This window comes from Echiichthys vipera (genome assembly GCF_963691815.1).
Source record: "Echiichthys vipera genome assembly, chromosome: 8".
NCBI lineage: Eukaryota > Metazoa > Chordata > Actinopteri > Perciformes > Trachinidae > Echiichthys > Echiichthys vipera.
Window position 1 is genome coordinate 17,788,880 of NC_139833.1, and position 19,404 is coordinate 17,808,283.

Sequence of the window (19,404 nt, forward strand, 5' to 3'; positions counted from 1 at the left end):
ACTGCATTGGTTTCTATCGCTCATGTAGAGGTATCTTTTCCCTAGTGTATTAGAATTTAAAGATTTTCTTTTAAACGTGATTTAGAGATACGATTATTCAGCAATTCACATTATGAAATGTTTCGTTGGCTTTGTCTACATCTGTTATGATACAGCCAGTACATACAAAATACATTATTTTTTAATGATGGAAAATTATTGTCAAACCTCCTGGTCCACATGAAGGTTTAGGAGAACTGTATAAGCCAAACATAACAAAAGTGGTGTCAAGCAGCACTTTTCATTCAAAAAAAGGCTCCATGTGTTGTGAAGGAAACATGGTGTAATCCACATCATTAGAATATCTGTGTAATGAGTATGTCTACTACTATATACTATTCTACTATATGTGGCCTACAAATACAGATCAGGAATTCACTCACAACCAAGCTAAGGTAAATGTGAATTCAAGCTTTTAAACTTTGAAAAACCCAAATTGTAAACAATATAAATATCTGGGATCGAATGTAAAATCATCCTACTTTATTCATTAGATCCTTTATACCACATATCTTCAACGTTGAGTCGCAAAGAGCTACTGCAGGGAGGCAACCAAATTAATGTTTGATATTTTTTTGAACCTGTTTTTACCAAATTTAAAATGTGGCTGAATGCATACATTAACATTATATCCAACATATTATTAGCAAAGATAAATCGGCATTTTCCTGAAAACAAATTTAATTTACACAAAACTGACGATCATTCATTCATTCATCTTCAACCGCTTATCCCGGGGTCGGGGTCGCAGGGGTGCTGGAGCTGATCCCAGCTGACATCGGGCGTGAGGCGAGGTACACCCTGGACAGGACGCCAGTCCATCACAGGGCACATAGAGACGTACAGAGACAGACAACCATTCACACCTACGGGCAATTTTAGAGTCATCAATCAACCTAACACATGCATGTCTTTGGATTATGGGAGGAAACCGGAGAACCCGGAGGAAACCCACGCAGACACGGGGAGAACATGCAAACTCCGCACAGAAAGGCCCGGGCCGGGATGCGAACCTATAACCTTCTTGCTGTGAGGCGACAGTGCTAACCACTACACGATCATAAAATGGTATATTTAGGCGACCCTACAACTTATTCTAAGCCCGGTTCAACACGAAACTCAATTTTTACTGTGTACAGCGGTCCCTATAGTAGTGCTGCTTTAACCCAATTTTTGGGTCCCAGCCTTTATGGCCTCACCATGGATGAGTTGTGAGCAGTTCAACAAGATCACCAGGATCACCTGACTGCCACTAGGTGTCAGCAGTATCTAAGTATTACTATGTGTAATACATTCAGACACACACACACACACACACAAACAACAACAGAAATGATTCAATTGAGGGTATAGACTTTAATGGCTGAACCTTGGCATTGACAGTGTATTCAAACATGCAACATTAGCAATAGTACAGAACACTACATATAAACTATATGATGTATTTTAACAGTATGAAGTAGATGGACCCTTTTTTTCAATTAATAATATAGTTTGTACCAAAAAAACTAGCCCAATTAGCTGCCAATAAGACATTCACAAGTAAAGAAGAATCAGACTATATCAACACCCAATCTGACATTTAACAGCTTTTATTCAACAGTATAATCAGAACCAACACAACAAACAATACCATATAAGTGCCAGTTAAAAAAATAAAGCTTATCTGTGGAGATGTAAAGACCATTTTCCAGATCCTAAAGACGTTAATTCTCCACTTCTTTCATTGCCTCCTTGTTCTTCCTCACTTCCTCAAGCTTCTTGTCCTGTGAGTGAATAAAAGCAGAAGCATCACAACACTGTAGTTAGTATTATTTCAACGCAGGTTAACATGCCATTAGGAGCTCACCTTCTCCTTGAATTTCTCATTGAGAGCTGCCATCCTTGCACTGCGATTCTCTTTATTCGCCTCCATCTTTTGATTGAGTTTCTCTTCTGCCAGCTTGCTAAACTTGCATTCTTCTTCGATGGCCTTTTGGATGACCTCCTTCTCGTGCTCTCGTTTCTCAGCTAAGTGTTTCAGCACATCAGCCTCGTGGCTCTGGCAAAACGACAAAAGAGAACATTTGCAGTAAGAACCTGGATCCTGTACTCAAATGCAAGGTTTTACAGCTCAGTCAGTGGTAGTTTGCTCTCATCTATAAGCATTTATTTCTGACAATACCTTGCGTCTTTCTTCTGCAGCCTCCAGTTTCCTCTTGATCTCATCCAGCGATGTTTCTTTCTTCTTAAGTGGGGACAATGGGAATTCACTTTTGGCGTCCGGAGTTGAGGGGTTCAGAATGACCTCAAACGCGTGACCGGAAGCACGCTTGTTCAGCTCCTTCACTTGCATGTCTGCAGACGTATGATGACGTGAGGTCAGAGGTCAAGGTCACAACATGGCAATAGTTTAGCCTAATACCAGTATCAGCCATATTACTTTATGAATGGCAAAACAAATATAAAGGATTATCAAAAAACTGTTGTGAAAAACTGTGATTCTCCACAAGAAAAATGGTGCAAAAACACCATTTTAAATGTTGTGTTTACCTGAGATGTGCTCATAAGTTTCAGCATGAAAAAAAGCATTAAAAAAATGACGAATGGACTGGGAGGGCAGCCCTAGAATTTAACTTTTTTAAAAAGTATTTAATTTAATCTAATTCTCTGCCAAGACTACTCATTCACATAAGTATTTGTGCAGCTTACACCTACCTCCACAGCTTGCCATCTCAGTAGGAAAGTTGCCTTTTTGATACCACTGGAAGAAGAAAAAGGAGGTTATTATCAGGCAATACATGTCTAATTATACAAATTGGATTAGATTTAATTTTACATTGGTCAATTGTCCACATATGAAAGAATGCTACTTTTACAGCATGCTCATGACGTCTCAGCAGGAAAGCAGAGCATGAATGGCACTGGAGCTGACAGTTACAACTCATGTTTTGATGTTTTTTAAAGTACGCCTTTTAAAAAATACCTAGGTTTTTGCCTCCTTCTTTGGCCTATGAAATCAAAACCCGTAATATTTTAAGCATATTAAGAGGGTAACCTTCCTCCTTGAATACTCATGTTGTTTAATTTGATGACACACACAGCGTGTAATTAATAGGCCTGATCTTCTCAGCAGTGGGTGCTGTAGTACAGTAGTTCCACATTATACCTTACATTTTAAAGTTACATAATCAGATTATCAGTTACAAAATTACATGATGGTCTATAATATTACCACGTGATAGCAGTGGTTGAAATTGTCTAAGTACTGTACTTAAGTACAATTTTAAGGTACTTGTACTTTAGTTGAGTAATTCCATTTAAATCTACTTTATAATTCTACTCCACTACAATTTCAGAGGAAATATTCTACATTTTACTCCACTACATTTATTTTGCATGTTTAGTTACTAGTTCTTTTACAGATTCAGATTATGATTATAAAATATTATCAACAAATGAATTAAGCTACACAGGAGTATATAAAGTAAAAAAAATGAATCCCATTGTTATCAGCTGCAACATTAAAGTGATATTGACATTAATCTAACAATAATATAATATTCTGAAATGGGCCATTCTGCAAAATGAGTAATTTTACTTTTTGTACTTTAACTACATTTTGATCCTAAGACTTTTGTACTTTCACTTAAGTAACTTTTTTTACTTTCTACATTACAGTAGTTCTACAGTGGGGTATTACTACTTTTACTGAAGTGAAAGAAGTGAGTACTTGGGGGTAATATAGGGGATGTTTCTGGGTGCCTACTGCTGCTGGACAGTGCACACATACATTTTCCTGTAACATGTGTTGTTACAAAAATGGCGGGGGGCGGGGGCGGGGCAATAGAAATGATATATCACTAAACATACGAACTTGAAATACTAAGCTACAGAACGTCACTTTCAAAAAAGTTATTAAATGTGATAACTGTGATGCAGAGCAAAACAATTAAGCTCCTGACTAACTACCTAAACTTACAACTTAACGTTTAATAAATACATAATATCGACTCAAAACAACAGAACAGCCAGCCAAACATAGTGCAACGTTACATTAATTAATCAGCTTATAGTGTATGGCAACATATTGGTATAAATTATGCATACGATACAGTGTTTGAATGCATTTTTAAAAGCTTCTTTTAATTTGAAGCTGAACTTAACGTACAGCAGCGGCCAAGACAATAACGTCTGTTAATTACCGTTATATGACTTCAGTGATGCTGAGCAGACATTATAATGCTGCAAAAAATGTCTCGAACGGACCTTTAACTCTCTGAACTCTTTGTTTGAATGGTCTGAAAGCCTGGATAAACATTAGCATAAAAGCATTGTTCTCACCGTCAAGTACCTCAGTTTGAAAACACTCCTTCTTCTTCTCCTTCTTCTTTTCTGCTCAGCGGACCAGACCGCCAACATCTGCACCTTCGCGCAAAAACCCTACGTCATCAGAGCTCTTTGCATTCATTGGTCGAAATCCACCAATCACAGCAGGTGTTGAAACTACAAGCGCCAGGAACACAAGTCAAAAAAACAAGGAAAAAAAAAACAGACACAAAGCTGGCACAACCTCGTGGCTGTGAAAAGACCCTGCGTTTACCTTTAGTCATGTAACAGTGAATAAAATCATCCACATTAGTCCAATGTAGATATGCAATTCAGTCTATTGTGTTACATTGGAAGAAACCTGGAAGGTAAGTATTATGAGTAAAAGTAATATAAGTATTTGGTAATGGTACAGGTTTGTTATGTTTTATGTGCCAGGGTGTCTCAACGGCTGTATAATGAATAATGCAAAGTCATCCGTATTGTTTTCCTTTAAATGTTTAAAGACAATATATAGAGCATGTTTAAGTATTACAATTAAATAAATAATAAATTGGCGGTATTTATATATGATATATACTTCAGAAAAAACAGAAGACCTATACAATGTAATAAATCTGTCTAATATTATAGTCCAATGTTACATTTACAATGGGCACAACACAACATTAATAAATTATGGTTGAATAATGGCCCAAATTCAGAAGATAATTGTTTCTGAGTATACTGTACACATTAAATATGACCTCAAGTGAAATTTTACAGATACAGTAAAGCATTTATTGTCACATTATATCACATATCACATTAATCAATTGTTGCTCTATGATAATAACATTATCTCCAGCTTGAATAAGGCAGGAGTTCTTAATAAGTAGACCATTATCGACAGATGCCCGTGTCTCCCTTCCTTCATGGTTTATTGGCTATCTCTGACCTTATTGCTGATACTATGTCAACAGCTTGCAAGGATCTAAATGCACCTTCCCAAGTATAGGCATTAATCTCAGTATTTCAACAAAATGCATTGGATATATCCATTGACAAACATTCTTCATATATTGATCACAGTCCTACAAATTGTCGTATTCATCCTAAATCAAAATAGATTATACCTCATATTACATTACATCACTAAGGACCTTACTCTAATTTAACTGACTTGTATCCAGCTGCCACATGCTTCTGTGGAATCAACATCTGTGAGAATGAGTCATAAAAAGCTCAAATGTTCAGAAAGATTTGATTTGACTGGTGGTGCTGCTAGTGGGTGGGAGAGGCTACATTAAATCACATGTACCAAAATGTTCCCTGTATCTACATTATCTCCATTCATGTTTGTCATTACTGCAATTAAAATATCTTCCTTATCCTGTATTTTTCCCTCATTAAATCACTATTCAATTTTCGCAAATATATGATTAATCACAGCTTCTCAGTAATGGTCCCTTTGTGTTTTATGGCTGTATTTCTTGTGGGCTTATTTTCAACTGTTATCTCGATAAAACATAGGAATTATTTTTTCCTTTCAGTGTTCGGTTTATTGAGAAATGTCCAAGTTGATTAATTTCACTTAGCCTAGTAGTTCTCAATAGTTACTAGTGAATGAATTGAGTGTATGGCACTGACATATTTCCTGTTCAAGGTTATATATAAGGGTCTTTTAATAATCTAATCACTGTTGGCTCCCTGCTGTAGTGTGCTGATGCACTACCAACAGAAGGGGCTTTGAAGAGGCTTCTGTCCTCACCTGAGATGCTCTCTATCCAGGTAGATTTAAACAGACTCTCAGCTCCTGGGATGTTGAGTGAGAGGACAGATGGTAGGTTTCAAACAGGTGTTAAAGTCCCCACAATCCTGTTATCCATTTGATGCAGACACAACTAGACCATTTTTGGATAGAATTAAACAATGCCAAAACACATGCAACAACGTTTAACAAATTCACAACACAAAGATGTGTTGTCATTTCTAAAAATGCAGAAAAATTTCATTTTCAATTCAATTCAATCCAATTATACTTAATTCTCTCCGTGGGGTTACTTTTCTTGTACTCCGGCGCTGACAGCTTTAGCTGCAATCACTATAGAGATAATACATATACGCAATACAAACAGATTAATAGATAGACAATAAAAACAATGAAACAGAAATAAATAGAGAAAAATACAAATAAAAACAACAACAATCCACAGGTAAACAGTTGTCCTACTCGCATCTCTTGTTGGGCCCAGCATTCTACATTTTACGTATTTTATGTTGAAAAGCTTCTAGTTCGAAGTAACTGTGAAGACTTTTATGTTGAAAGGCAGTCTAGCAACTTCCGACTGTTTATGTTGGCAGGATAACGAAAGGCTGACACATTTTGATACCAACATGGGGGCTTGTCTGGCATTGTGCTCGTTAGCCAGCTGTGTAAGTACCTATTTTTAATACGAATGTTATCTTAATAAATACCAACGGAAGGCTTAAGCTCACTCACGTCGTCTTAACGTTAGGCGAGCTAAATTAATGTTGACGTTAGCTGAGGGATCCACGTTAGCGGACAGCGCTAACGTACGCTACAGTTAAATAACGCATTTACTCCCAGCTTAGCTGTTTACTACCAAATACTATCATTACTGGACATATACCGCTGGCAGTTGGGAGTTGTCTTAGCAAGATAGGGAATCAGAAGTGCAAATAATGAGCAAGTGTCATAACCTGGTCATAACAGGCCATTTGCACTTAACAGCTACGTTAGAAACGTTAACCCCACGCTGACGAACGTTAGGTTAGATAGTTGACGCTACCGTTACAAAGTTTTGACTGAAATCTTCTGGGAGCACCCTGGTGCGGCCCATACAACAGGAATACCGCTAGCCAGGCTTAGACAGTCAGAAGTGGGGTCTGTTTGTGTTTTCCTGTGTGAACTATACAGTAGACCTTTTAAACATACCCATTTAAATGTGTCGAAGATTGATTCCCGTTGCAGTGAATGTGAATGACATCAGCTGACAGGAAGTTAACAAGGACCAAGGCTGTTGCCTAGCAATGGAATTCCATTAAAAAAGGAATTCCATTGCTAGGCAACAGCCTTGGTTCTTGTCATTCACATTCATGGAAACAGGAATCTAAACATGGACACATTTAGTATGTTTACATCTTTGAATCATAACTACTAATGTTTTGTAATGGCATCACAAAACCCATGGGCAGTTATTATTACGTCCTACCTAGATTTTCTTGTCAAACTGGGACAACGAGTCAGATATGTGGGTGGTGCTAACAAGATAAATAATTTACCAGCCCGGTATTTATAATGGAACAAAACCTATTTATGATAGGAAAGCAGTTGCCTACATTGATTGGACTACATTCACGTGACTATGTTTTTTCTGATTAAATTACAGTTCCATTTTCACAAATATAACAATTAAGCACAACCTTCTCAGAGTAAACAGATATGTAGGACATGTTTTTAATATACAGAACGTTTTGAACATGAGCAGTAAGGTTGCTGAAACACAGTCCATTATTTAAAATTAATTAATATATCATTAACATGAACAGGTGCCTCATAACTTCCCCCAAACAAAACACACAATGACTCAGCAGAGATACATTACTATATGAAAGCAATTCTGAATGCCTGAGAGCCCGATGTGTATTATATTACATTTTTTTTTGAATTGTCACACGGCTGGAATTTTGTGTTCTTTCTTTACAAAAATAAAGACATATCTACCATAAACTGATGCAAAAGAATTTTGGGACATATGCCGCATTCATTTGACTGTATTTGAGACTAAAAGTGTGTCCGCTCCATAGCTTTAACCCTGTCTTTTTTTTCCCTCCCATTCCTTTGCCATCCTCCCATCATTCACAGGCCTCCTGTCTGTGTGGCTCAGCACCATGCCTTCTGTGTGGCTGCTGTCCCTCCTCCAACAACTCCACCATCACACGGCTGGTTTTTTCCTTCTTTTTGCTGCTGGGGACCATGGTGTCTGTCATCATGATCCTCCCTGGAATGGAGACACAGCTCCGTAAAGTAAGATCACTGTTCCTCTTAATGCGACTATATAACAGTTGTTCAGGGTTGTGTTGAGTCACTATATGCTGTTAAAGTAGTTGAAGTAATGTTACATATTCTCCCTTGTAAATACATTGATCATATGCTTAATTGCACATTTGTCTTCTGAACTTTTGCTGTATTTCAGATCCCAGGATTTTGCCAGGGAGGAAGTGCTCTACTTGGTTTTGAAAACCAGGTTAACTGTGATGTCATTGTGGGCTACAAATCTGTGTACCGAATGTGCTTCGCCATGACCTGCTTCTTCTTTCTGTTCTTTGCCATCATGATTCGTGTCCGTAGCAGCAAAGACCCACGTGCAGCTCTTCAAAATGGGTAAGTTCTTTAATTGGCTGTCATAGAATACATGTCTTGAGGGATGGAGAGATGTGCTACTTCTGTTTATCTGATGTGCTGATAGTGGCTGACTGTTTATCTTCCAGGTTCTGGTTCTTTAAATTTCTGATCCTGATTGGGATTACCGTGGGAGCATTTTTCATCCCTGACGGAACTTTTCATACTGGTACTAACATGCTTTGTTGAATTAATATTAACAGTAATATATTGTATCTTTTTCGAGACTGACTTTGTGATTTATATGTGACTCAAAGGAGAAATATCTATTTATGATCTTCAGTTTTAGGAAGATGTATCAGCTGTGTTTCTTTTCCTCTTCACAGTGTGGTTTTACTTTGGGGTAGTGGGATCCTTCATCTTCATTCTCATCCAACTTATTCTTCTCATCGACTTTGCCCATTCCTGGAATAAAGTGTGGGTAGAAAATGCTGAAAATGGTGACAACAAATGCTGGTATGCAGGTACGGCATCCATTTCAAAGAGGCGTTGACGTAATATTTGGACAGACAGATCTGCTCTGCTGTCCAGGTCAATAGCACACTGTTATATTTGTGGTTTTAAGCCATTCATATTAATGTATGTCCATGTTATTTTCAGGCCTGCTGTCTTTCACCTTCCTCCACTACGCACTTGCTTTTACTGCTGTGGTGCTTTTCTACGTTTACTACACACAGCCTGACGACTGCACGGAGCACAAGGTCTTCATCAGCCTCAACCTTATTTTCTGCATCATCATCTCCATTGTCTCCATCCTACCTAAGATACAGGTACTGTGTGTCCCTCTGTACTAAGCCAACCTTTTCTTAAAGACAAAAACAGCCCCGGAAAACTGCATTTGTTGAAAAGGGAGCTCTGTAGTGGATAAGATAAATGGGGAAATGTCAGTCTTGCTATGTGGTGGGGATAAGGAAAGCAAAGGTTTTCCTAAATCTTGGGCACTATGTAGCATGTGATATCGTTGTGTATTTATGTTTATGCTGTAAGATGCCTCAATGTTCTTTCCCTGCTTCATAAATAACTTGCCATTATTTCCAGTGGTTGAATTGTTGAAAAAAATCTCTACATCCAAATACAGTTGCTCAGATGTTTGTTTCAAGTCATTGTTTCACATTTTGGGGTCGCTACATTTTGGCCAATTGATTTAGCGTATGTTTTTCCTGTTCGGTACAGGAAGCTCAGCCACACTCCGGTTTGCTCCAGGCTTCACTGATCTCCCTCTACACCATGTACGTCACTTGGTCTGCAATGACCAACAATCCAAGTGAGTGGCCTCTTCTCTTAGTCGACATTTGCAGCTCTTTTCTTTAGCTTTTGATTGCATGCAGTTGTGATTTTACTCACTGTTTTACTTTAACATACATATTTGCCAATTACCTGCTGCAGCATTTTGATCATACTGGTGAGTTCCATGGCATGCTATAGGAAGAAAAGGCTGCTTTTAGTGAATAGTTAGCACACCTTCCTTCTCTCATGTTGTGTGATCTGCCTTTCCCAAGTGAATGGAAAAAAATGGGGTAGCTTGTGGCTGTAGAGTAGAGCTGGGTATCATTGAAAAATGTTTGGTACAGATGCATTGATGATATTGAATGATTTTCGATGACAAGCCACCCTTTACTAAGTTTCGCCTCTCTTGGTTACTGTTGCTAGACATGTCAAGCGTCTTGTCCTGCATGTCATTATGGAGTTTTCAACTATATCCGTGAGAGATATACCAAAGGAAATAACATTTCAGCAGATCCCAGCTGACATTGGGCGTGAGACGGGGTACACCCTGGATAGGACGGCAGTCTATCGCAGGGCACATAGAGACAAACAGAGACAGACATCATTCACACTCACATTCACACTTACGGGCAATTTAGAGTCATCAATTAACCTAAACCTTGCACGTCTTTGGACTGTGGAAGGAAGCCGGAGAACCCGGAGAAAACCCACGCAGAAACAGGGGAAACATGCAAACTCCACACAGAATCATATTAATTTGTCATTGGAGTGTTGTGAATGAAGAGTATGTTAAAAATCCTTGTCTCATGCAGTCTACGGCCCCAATGCCAGCGTCAGCCACCTAACATCTTGACAATACAAGGAGACAACAATGTTCTTGTACGACAGGGCGAGTCAATTTATTGCTTTTTTTTTAAGCTAACGTTGAGTTATGACTCCATGAGAAACTTTTAGCTGTACACCGATCACAAAATGTGCTGAGGTTAGCAATAGCACAATAAGTTGAAAATATGTTCCCCTCGAAAGGTTATTGAGGATACAGTTTGATTGTATGGGAACATAATTTTCAGGGGACCAGGCAGGCTGGTAACTTTATAAGACGAGGGTGGTGTGTCGGCGTTGCTCCACTGTTCTAGGAGATGTCAATGGAAACGCATCCAACATGCAAATACACATTCAACAGCATCACCCAATGAGCATATCACTGGGACATGGGAAAATGCTGTCGGACTTAAATATGCACACCATTCCCTTGCTCTGAAAGCTTGAATGCCTCACGTGCTTAGTTACAGTTGGTAACGTAGGGTTGGACGGTGGTCACTCTAGGGAGGGGCTTAAAGAAGTGTTACATTAGATTACACATTAAGGTAGAAATCTTTGTTTTTAATATGTTAGCTCCTTTACACCTATGCAACACACTAGTCAAGCCTCTCAAAAATACAACCACATATACACGTGAGCTTCATCCCTCTGAGTAATGTAGTGTATTTGCTGCCTGTATGGTTTGTAACCATAGACTTTGTAATGCCAGACAGCCACAAGTATTGTTAGATCTTGGTACAAGCATGCTACATCTCTACTAACTTAGTCAGTGCATAAAGTATGGAAGTTCGGTAACCAGCTCTAGTGTAGTTAGTTTTATTTACATGCAGGCATTTGAGATCTGTTTACACACAACATTTAGAATGGATCTTTACAACCAACATAGAATTAGATTTCACTTACAGCGCTTCACATTGTAGCTGACTATGATTGGTTACATGGTGTGTCAGTCTACCTGTATTACCCAGTACCTTGACAGTCAGAAAAGGGGTGAGAGACCACAGCAACGCAGCCCTATTATGAATCCCACTGCTTTTCTGAGGCATGTCACCAGTGTGTTTGTGTAATTACCCTCAGTGCCAGAGGGGGGAGACAAAAGGTCAGCACTCCAACTTTGAGAAAGCACTTGGAAAACATTATAGTCGATGGAACCCTGTTTAGTGGAAAATAGTTTCACATTTATTTAAATTTAAGGGGCAGTAATGTATTCATGAACTGGAAAACATGTACAGAGTTAATTTACATAAGAATTGAAACATTTGTGTTGTCATTTCAGTCAATACAAGATTATGTCCAATTTCAACATGCTCACTGAGTAATGATGTTTTTGTCTTTTTTCATAACTTATTATAGTATAATAAAACGTCTAATGTGTGTGTGCTTTGATGACTTAGATCGAAAGTGTAACCCCAGCTTGTTGAGTCTAGTGTCCAACGTCAGCACCACTGAACCATCTGGTGACGGCACCCCGGGACAGGTGCAGTGGTGGGACGCTCAGGGCATTGTGGGTTTGATCATCTTCCTCTTCTGCACTCTCTACGCCAGGTAGGTTTAAAAACCATCACAGATTATATTGTACTTTCGTTTCTGTATTGTTTTTATTTTTGTAAAAACCAACTCTCTCCATCTCTTCCCTAGTATCCGTTCGTCCAGTAACACCCAGGTCAACAAGCTAATGCAGACGGAAGAGGGTGGAGGGTCAGGTGGAGAGGGCGTGGTGGGAGAGGACGGCATGCGCAGGGCCGTGGACAACGAGGAGGAGAAAGTCTCTTACAGCTACTCCTTTTTCCACTTCCACCTCTGTCTGGCTTCTCTGTACATTATGATGACTCTCACCAACTGGTACCAGTAAGTGCAACAGATGGTTAAATATGTAACATGAGGGGCCCAAAGGTTAGAGGTAACAGGCCAGCAGTCATTGTAGCATATCATAACAAGAACAGGTTTAATTGGTAACATTAAAAATGACTGTATTCCTCAGTTCAGCTAGTTGCCAGGCCGTGGCACTGTGCATGCTTACAGGGACACTTGATGGAACTGAGCCATTTCATTTGTGCTTTTCCTGCTATGACAAGTCAAAATGTTGTGAAAAATGAATGCACTAGGCCTCTGACTGCAGATTTTGATACATAGACACATCTGTATGATGCTTCTGAGATGCCCACGTGTTTTAAAATCAGCAACTTTCTTTCTTTGCACAGGCATTGTAGGCTTCCAGTATGGCCACCAGAGGGCTCATTACTTTCAAAAAAAGTTATTTATTCCATGAACACAGCTTGAATGTCATCTTCTAACATCACCTCAATTTAGGAAAAACAAATGAATCAAAAAGCTCACCCTCTGCAGCGCTGCTTCTGAACCTTCATGGCCCGTACTATGAAAACAATATTTAGAACGTGTGTTATGTTGAGTTGTTTTTACTAAATTGTCCTTTTCCCTCTGTGTCCTCCCTCAGACCAGACACCACCACCCAGGCCATGCAGAGCCGTATGCCAGTTGTGTGGGTGAAGATGACCTCCAGCTGGCTTGGCCTCGGGCTCTACCTCTGGACCCTCATTGCCCCTCTCATCTTCCCTGACAGGGAGTTTAACTGAGTATCTCTTGTCTTTTAAGTATATATGATTGTTTTGTTTTATTGCCTAGTGTAATAGGCAGCAAGAAGGATGTGATGAAGGAAATTGGAAAGATGGTATAAAGGAAATAGGAAAGATGTTATAAAGGAAATACATTTCATTTACTTTAATTCCTCTTTCAGTTCAATGCCTCTTCTGTTATTGCACTTGTGTTGTTTTACTATTCTCAGTATGATTATTTAGTGATAGTCGCAGTATAAAAGGATTTTATTTTATTTTAATTTAGCCTGATTGATGATGGATTTGGATTTGGCTATAAACTATTTTTTTTCTTTGCCAATGACTCACCTTCAACTCACTACCTATGCCTGAATTAGTCCGAATTATCACAAAAACTCAACAACTAGGCACTTTCTCGATACCTCAGACATTTCAGTAACAGATTCCCTTTTAAGGGACTGTGAGATCGGACTTCTCTGATTGGTCAGGTCTGGACTCCCTGATTAGCTGGATTCTTTTAGTGCTGGGGGCAATAAGGGGAACCCTCTTTGGGACCCCCAGGAACGAGTTGAGTGTGAGAGTTAGATAAGACTAATATGACACGCCCTATAGATCTAAACAGGGCTTCCCTTTTGCTGCTGCGCTGTATGCAAATCCACGTCACTGAACCTTGAGCCAGACGGTCCTACTAGACCACCAGTCTAATCTCAGCTCTTCCTCGTCTACTCCAACATAGGGTCATTTATCTCCGGTGCTACGCCTTCCCATGTCTGACTTTGCTGGGCCTTGTACAGCCACGACAACAATCTGTACCTGTAGTTTGTTTGCAGCAGGTAGATTTATATCAATCCACCGCAGTCAGCATGTGCAGTGGTACGGTTCAGGAGGTAGTGGCGTGAACTTCACACTATCTGAGCTCTCACAAATACCATTATTTCCAGGATGGCGAGAGCGTGTTATTGAATTAAGGGGAAGGAAGAAAAGGGAATTTTCACTCGTTGCAATATAAATAGTGACTCATTTCAGAAATGACAAATTGCTGTTAAATGGTATTGACTTTCATAGTATGTTGGTGGTTGTGATGGAGGTACAGTAATTGTATGCATTATATAGCAGTTACCGCAATTTCAATATGAATTGAAGAAGTTGATATACAACTAGTATGTTTTTGATACAATCCTGAAAATGTAATTTTTTGTCGATGTTATATCCTTTGCAAACATTTCAATGCCCACACACTAATCAGATTTCTTGTATCTCTTGCTGCATATGAGTATTGTGACTGGAGCATTGCGATAAATTATTTTTATTTGTTAATCATTTTCTTTTATCAGACATGTCATGTGTAATACATTTCACGATTGTCGTCCTTCTGAGGAGATTATTTAGGCTGAATTGCAAGATCATAACATGAAATGTTTCAAAACACTATAAAGTGCCTTTTTGTAGTCCTGCGTTTCAAAAAGAATCAAAACACTAATGCTGACGTGTGCTTGCCTTACATTGTGTTGAGTCAGTCATTGCATGCCAATAATAAGGTATAGGCCTATGACAAGAATTAATATTGTAATTAATGAATAAACACTGTTTTTAATAAAGATGGAAATCTGTAACTTACTTTGTCTTGATGGAGCCCTTTCTGTCCCATGAAAAATGCCAAGTAGATACATTGAGTAAAATTATCTTTTAATAATAGACATTTGATAAAAAAACATTATATTATTTTTTTATTTACTGGAGTAGAATTATTACTGGTAAAGGTAATTAAAATGTTAACATTTGGGGTGATTTAGGAGGATGGATGTTATCGGTTGTACTTGACATTTCCTTATCTCTAATGTGTCCCCAGGGTGCATATAGTGTGATAGCACTTTCGTTTCTGTACGTCACCCCGTAGGTTTAGGTCATGAGGTACCAGAATTGGGGACAAAGGGGGGGCTGACAGGCACATCACAGCACGTTCTGTACTCTGGGTGAAGCGTTGTGTAAAGATGACAATTCAAAACAAGCGAACCATACTCCTGACACATTTCTTCGGTGCAAGTATTTTGGGTCTGATGGATTGTCTCATTATTTGGCCTTACTTTCCGTGTCCCCTGCTGGGTTTTCTTGTTTGCTGCGTCACTGCTTCTCTCTCTTACATCAGCCACTAATCTCTTGACCCTTAACTACTGTTATGTGTTTGCTCTGCCAGTTAGCTTCCTGTGATAGAGGTCCAAAGCTTAATTGAAAGACTTGTGTATCCAATAAATAATATTTATAGCCCTGGCCAGATTTTTTGCCCTATTTGCCTAACTGTAAACTGCAGCATTAAATGTGTCTGACGTTCCCCTTGTTCTGGTACAGAGACAGAGCGGTGTGTGCCAGCGCTTGCAGCCTCTGCTGTGTTATTTCCTTCTCGCCTGGCCGGCAGACGGGGGCCTGTTGGTTTTGGCCACCACAGTCCCTCAAACCAGTTGGCACTGTCTGGAACTGTTCAGGACACACTACCTCCTGTCGACTTCCACCCTCCCACAGCACCACCCCTTGCTCAGCCTATCCGTGAAAATCGTGAGTCGATTGTGTCACAGTTTAGTTGTGAGAATGAATTATTATTTCCTTTGCGTTTAGTGAAGGAAACAACAGCTTTCCCGGAAGTGTAGGAGGATAACGGCACACAACTGTTAATATAAAACAACTATGAGAGTGTGTGCGCTTTTAGCTGGAGAAAAAAAAAAAGCACTGATGCTAAAGTAATGAAAAATTTACAAAAAACTAAAGCAACAGAATGAATGAAAAGGTGTTTTGTGCCATTGCAAACAATATGTAAGTCGAATTTTACCAATGTGATTTAAAAAAGATCATATCAGTCATTATGTCATAAACTTCTCAGAATAATGAATAGCCTAAGAAATGTCAGAGTAATGAATTAGTATATAAAAAAGTGGGAAACTTTCTCAAAATAATCAGTATCTCGAAATAGTTACTCAACTCAAATGACTTAGTATCTAGACTTAGTATCTAGTACCTAAAGATAATGGCTACATTTCTCAAGATAATGGGCAGGTATCTCAAAAACAACAAGTATCTCAAAATAATGAGTCATTTTCTCGACTTCAAATCTTAATAAAAAAAAGAATAATGACTTAGTATTTAAAATAATGTATTATAATCTCAAGATAATAAGTAGGTTTATCAAAAAATACTTAGTATCACAAAATAATAACTTAATATTTAAAAACAATTATTTAGTATCTAAAAAATAATGAGTAAGTTTATCAAAAGATATTAAGTATCGGAAAAAAATAATGACTAAATATTTAAAAACAATTATTTAGTATCTAAAAAATAATGAGTAAGTTTATCAAAAGATATTAAGTATCGAAAAAAAATAATGACTAAATATTTAAAAACAATTATTTAGTATCTAAAAAATAATGAGTAAGTTCATCAAAAAATACTTAGTATCACAAAATAATGACTTAATATTTAAAAACAAATTATTTAGTATCTAAAAAATAATGAGTAAGTTCATCAAAAAATACTTAGTATCACAAAATAATGACTTAATATTTAAAAACAATTATTTAGTATCTAAAAAATAATGACATAATATTTAACAATAATGACTTAGTATCTCAATATAATGAGTATCTCGAAATAACAAGAATCTTTGTCAAAAGACTTGGTATTTCAAACTTGTGATTAACTTAAACTCATTATTTTGAGAAAGTTTCTCATTACAGTGACTTACAGAATGATATTTTCGCATCACATTTGTAGAAATTGCCTTCCATACATTTCTGCGCTGTAAGTCGCCCAGTCTTCTTTGAGTAAACTCTCTGACCTCATTTTTCCTGCACTGGACCTGTCTTGAAGCTGGAACACTGCACATTGCATGAATGTTCTGCAGAGTGGAAGTCCTGTCTTGTGTCTTTGTAGCAGTGCACTGCACAACTGGCCTGACACATGGCTTCACTTCATGGGTCAAACTCACAGCGTGGGTCTGTCGAGTCTTGTGCGATTAGCATCGCCAAATGCACAGACATTGCAGAAAAGCGATGAAGTCACTCCTCTAACAGGAACAAACAGGTAGCATCTCCTCAAAAGCTCTGGTGTTTTGATCTTAATTGTTCCAGTCTCATAGGTCCCATATTATGCACATTTTCAGATTCATGCTTGTATTTTGGGTTTCTATTACAAAAGGTTTACATGCATTTGATACACTTCACAGTATTGATATTGCACCATGACCTACTTTATAATCTCTCCTTTTCTTCCTCCCTAACTGGTCCAGACAGATGTCCGTCCTCCACAGAGTTGGGTCTGTCCGACGTTCCTGCCTGTTATAGGGAAGGTTTTCGTTGCCACCATACTCTAAGGGGGGGATTGTTTGGTCTATGTAAATCATAAATAAGTCATAGAGTGTGGTCTATGCCTACTCTGTAAAGTGTCCTGAGATAACTTTTGTTAAGATTTGGCACTATAAATAAAATTGAATTGAATTGAAAAAAAAGACATGGAAATCTCACTTTTTGCAATATGGGGCATTTAAAGTGTAAGTCCGGTGAAAATGGACCCCATGGTCTTTTTCTGCATGAAAATACAATACATCAAATAAGCCATTAAGACAGTTGTTTTCGTTGATCAACCATATATAGAGAATGCTCGGAGGGATGCTAACAGCCCCAAAGGGCTAGCACCTATTTGCTCGGGACGGTGAGCTAAACGCATCCAAAACAGCATTTTTTAACCACTAATGTTGCTCAAAACAGCACCAAACCTCTGCTTTGAAAGCCTGTTTTAAAAGACTTAACAACTAGCAGCTCCTCTCGTAGTAAAGTCCCTACAAGTTGATTATTATTTTGTAACTTACATATGCAACTCCTTTCATTTCCGTGTCAACACTCAATAGACATCGTCACAAACAGCCAAGTAATAATGCATTTCCATGGAATTATCAATGCCAAAACTTTCCTCCTGGAACTGAACTCCAGTGCATTCGGTAATCGACTTGTATGAACCCTGTCAACATGGACCTACTGGTAAGGCACAGACTTGTAAAACCTTTTTTAAAAATAATAAACTCCAGGTTTGTTAACTACGTTGTTGGTGCTTTGTTTTATGTGTAGGGACCCTAACCATGCCACTGCAGAGATTTGGTGCTATTTAGCGCAATATTAGTGGTTAAATAATTAAGTTTTGGATAAGTTCAGCGCACCGCCCCGAGCTAATCAGTGTTAGCCCTTCGGGCTGTTAGCGTTTCTCCGGCATTCGCTATACATGGTTGATCAACACAAAAAAAGCGTAACGATGGCTTATTTGATGTATTTTCATGCCGAAAAAGACCATGGTCACAGGACTTACACTTTAACACAAACTCACTCTTTAAAGAACTCTGCTCTAAACTTACCTCTTGTTTGTTTTCATTTCTCTGTCAGTGACTGAAGCATTTCAAGTATAAAAGTACCAGATTGTGTTCCATGAGACTAAAGAACTGTAATATTCTCTTCCATTAATCTGAAAATTTAGCATCCTCTGAACAGAGCCAACAGCATCTGAGAACAAATTAGCTAAGTGTCATAAATCACACTTTTATTCCCCCTGTTATCATCAGATGTGCAGATGTGAACTCCTTTTTTTCTCCTGGATAGATTTAGGACACTCTCTCTGTCTTTGGCCATTGGCTCCAGTGTCATAAATCCCACCTTCATTTCCTCTGTTATCATCATATGCAATTTGTCGCTGTAATAAGAGATCAGAGGCTGTAATGTGCTGATTATGAACCACTTAGTGTAGCACATGCAGCCACGCTTGGTTAGGCATCCTGGGAATATTAATTGCAGATTGACTGAAACAATGGTTATCACTTGCAGCGTCATCCCTGACCTTAACCCCCCCCCCCCCCACACACACACACACACACACACACGCACACGCACACATTAGTAAATTAGTCTGGAAATGTCAGCGTTTAGCTACGTTTTTGCATCACTTGTCAAGAATAAGGTCACTCTCTACGGTGAAACGCTCAGATCATCACACTGTTTC

At 38.5% G+C, this 19,404-nt stretch overlaps 2 protein-coding genes across 3 annotated transcripts; one reads left to right on the top strand and one right to left on the bottom strand.

Moving 5' to 3' along the window:
• Positions 1-1,518: 1,518 nt before the first annotated feature.
• On the bottom strand, positions 1,519-4,438 carry stmn1b (stathmin 1b). 2 transcript variants are annotated; one of them, XM_083918250.1, is made up of 5 exons: positions 4,373-4,438; positions 2,737-2,782; positions 2,204-2,376; positions 1,889-2,080; positions 1,519-1,805 (listed from the first exon to the last, which is right to left on the bottom strand). In XM_083918250.1, exons 2-5 carry the CDS (start codon positions 2,750-2,752, stop codon positions 1,746-1,748), a joined length of 441 nt encoding a protein of 146 aa, XP_083774376.1. In that variant the 5' UTR covers positions 2,753-2,782; positions 4,373-4,438; the 3' UTR covers positions 1,519-1,745. The 2 variants fall into 2 exon arrangements, with proteins under 2 accessions (XP_083774376.1, XP_083774375.1); XM_083918249.1 differs by having other exon boundaries at positions 4,363-4,398.
• A 2,254-nt stretch (positions 4,439-6,692) lies between these two features.
• serinc2l (serine incorporator 2, like) lies at positions 6,693-14,982 on the top strand. Its single transcript, XM_083919134.1, has 10 exons — positions 6,693-6,762; positions 8,216-8,377; positions 8,547-8,734; positions 8,842-8,921; positions 9,079-9,216; positions 9,353-9,522; positions 9,926-10,016; positions 12,196-12,346; positions 12,440-12,649; positions 13,257-14,982. Exons 1-10 carry the CDS (start codon positions 6,724-6,726, stop codon positions 13,393-13,395), a joined length of 1,368 nt encoding a protein of 455 aa, XP_083775260.1. The 5' UTR covers positions 6,693-6,723; the 3' UTR covers positions 13,396-14,982.
• Positions 14,983-19,404: the final 4,422 nt, after the last annotated feature.

Excerpts from the sequence above, each read along its gene's own strand:
- stmn1b (XM_083918250.1), bottom strand. Across the intron at positions 2,081-2,203 it reads CTGCAGAAGAAAGACGCAAG|AGCCACGAGGCTGATGTGCT; the intron begins GTATTGTCAGAA and ends TCGTTTTGCCAG. Across the intron at positions 1,806-1,888 it reads ATGAGAAATTCAAGGAGAAG|GACAAGAAGCTTGAGGAAGT; the intron begins GTGAGCTCCTAA and ends ATTCACTCACAG.
- serinc2l (XM_083919134.1), top strand. The coding sequence starts at position 6,724 with ATGGGGGCTTGTCTGGCATTGTGCTCGTTAGCCAGCTGT. Across the intron at positions 8,922-9,078 it reads TGACGGAACTTTTCATACTG|TGTGGTTTTACTTTGGGGTA; the intron begins GTACTAACATGC and ends TCCTCTTCACAG. Across the intron at positions 9,523-9,925 it reads CCATCCTACCTAAGATACAG|GAAGCTCAGCCACACTCCGG; the intron begins GTACTGTGTGTC and ends TGTTCGGTACAG.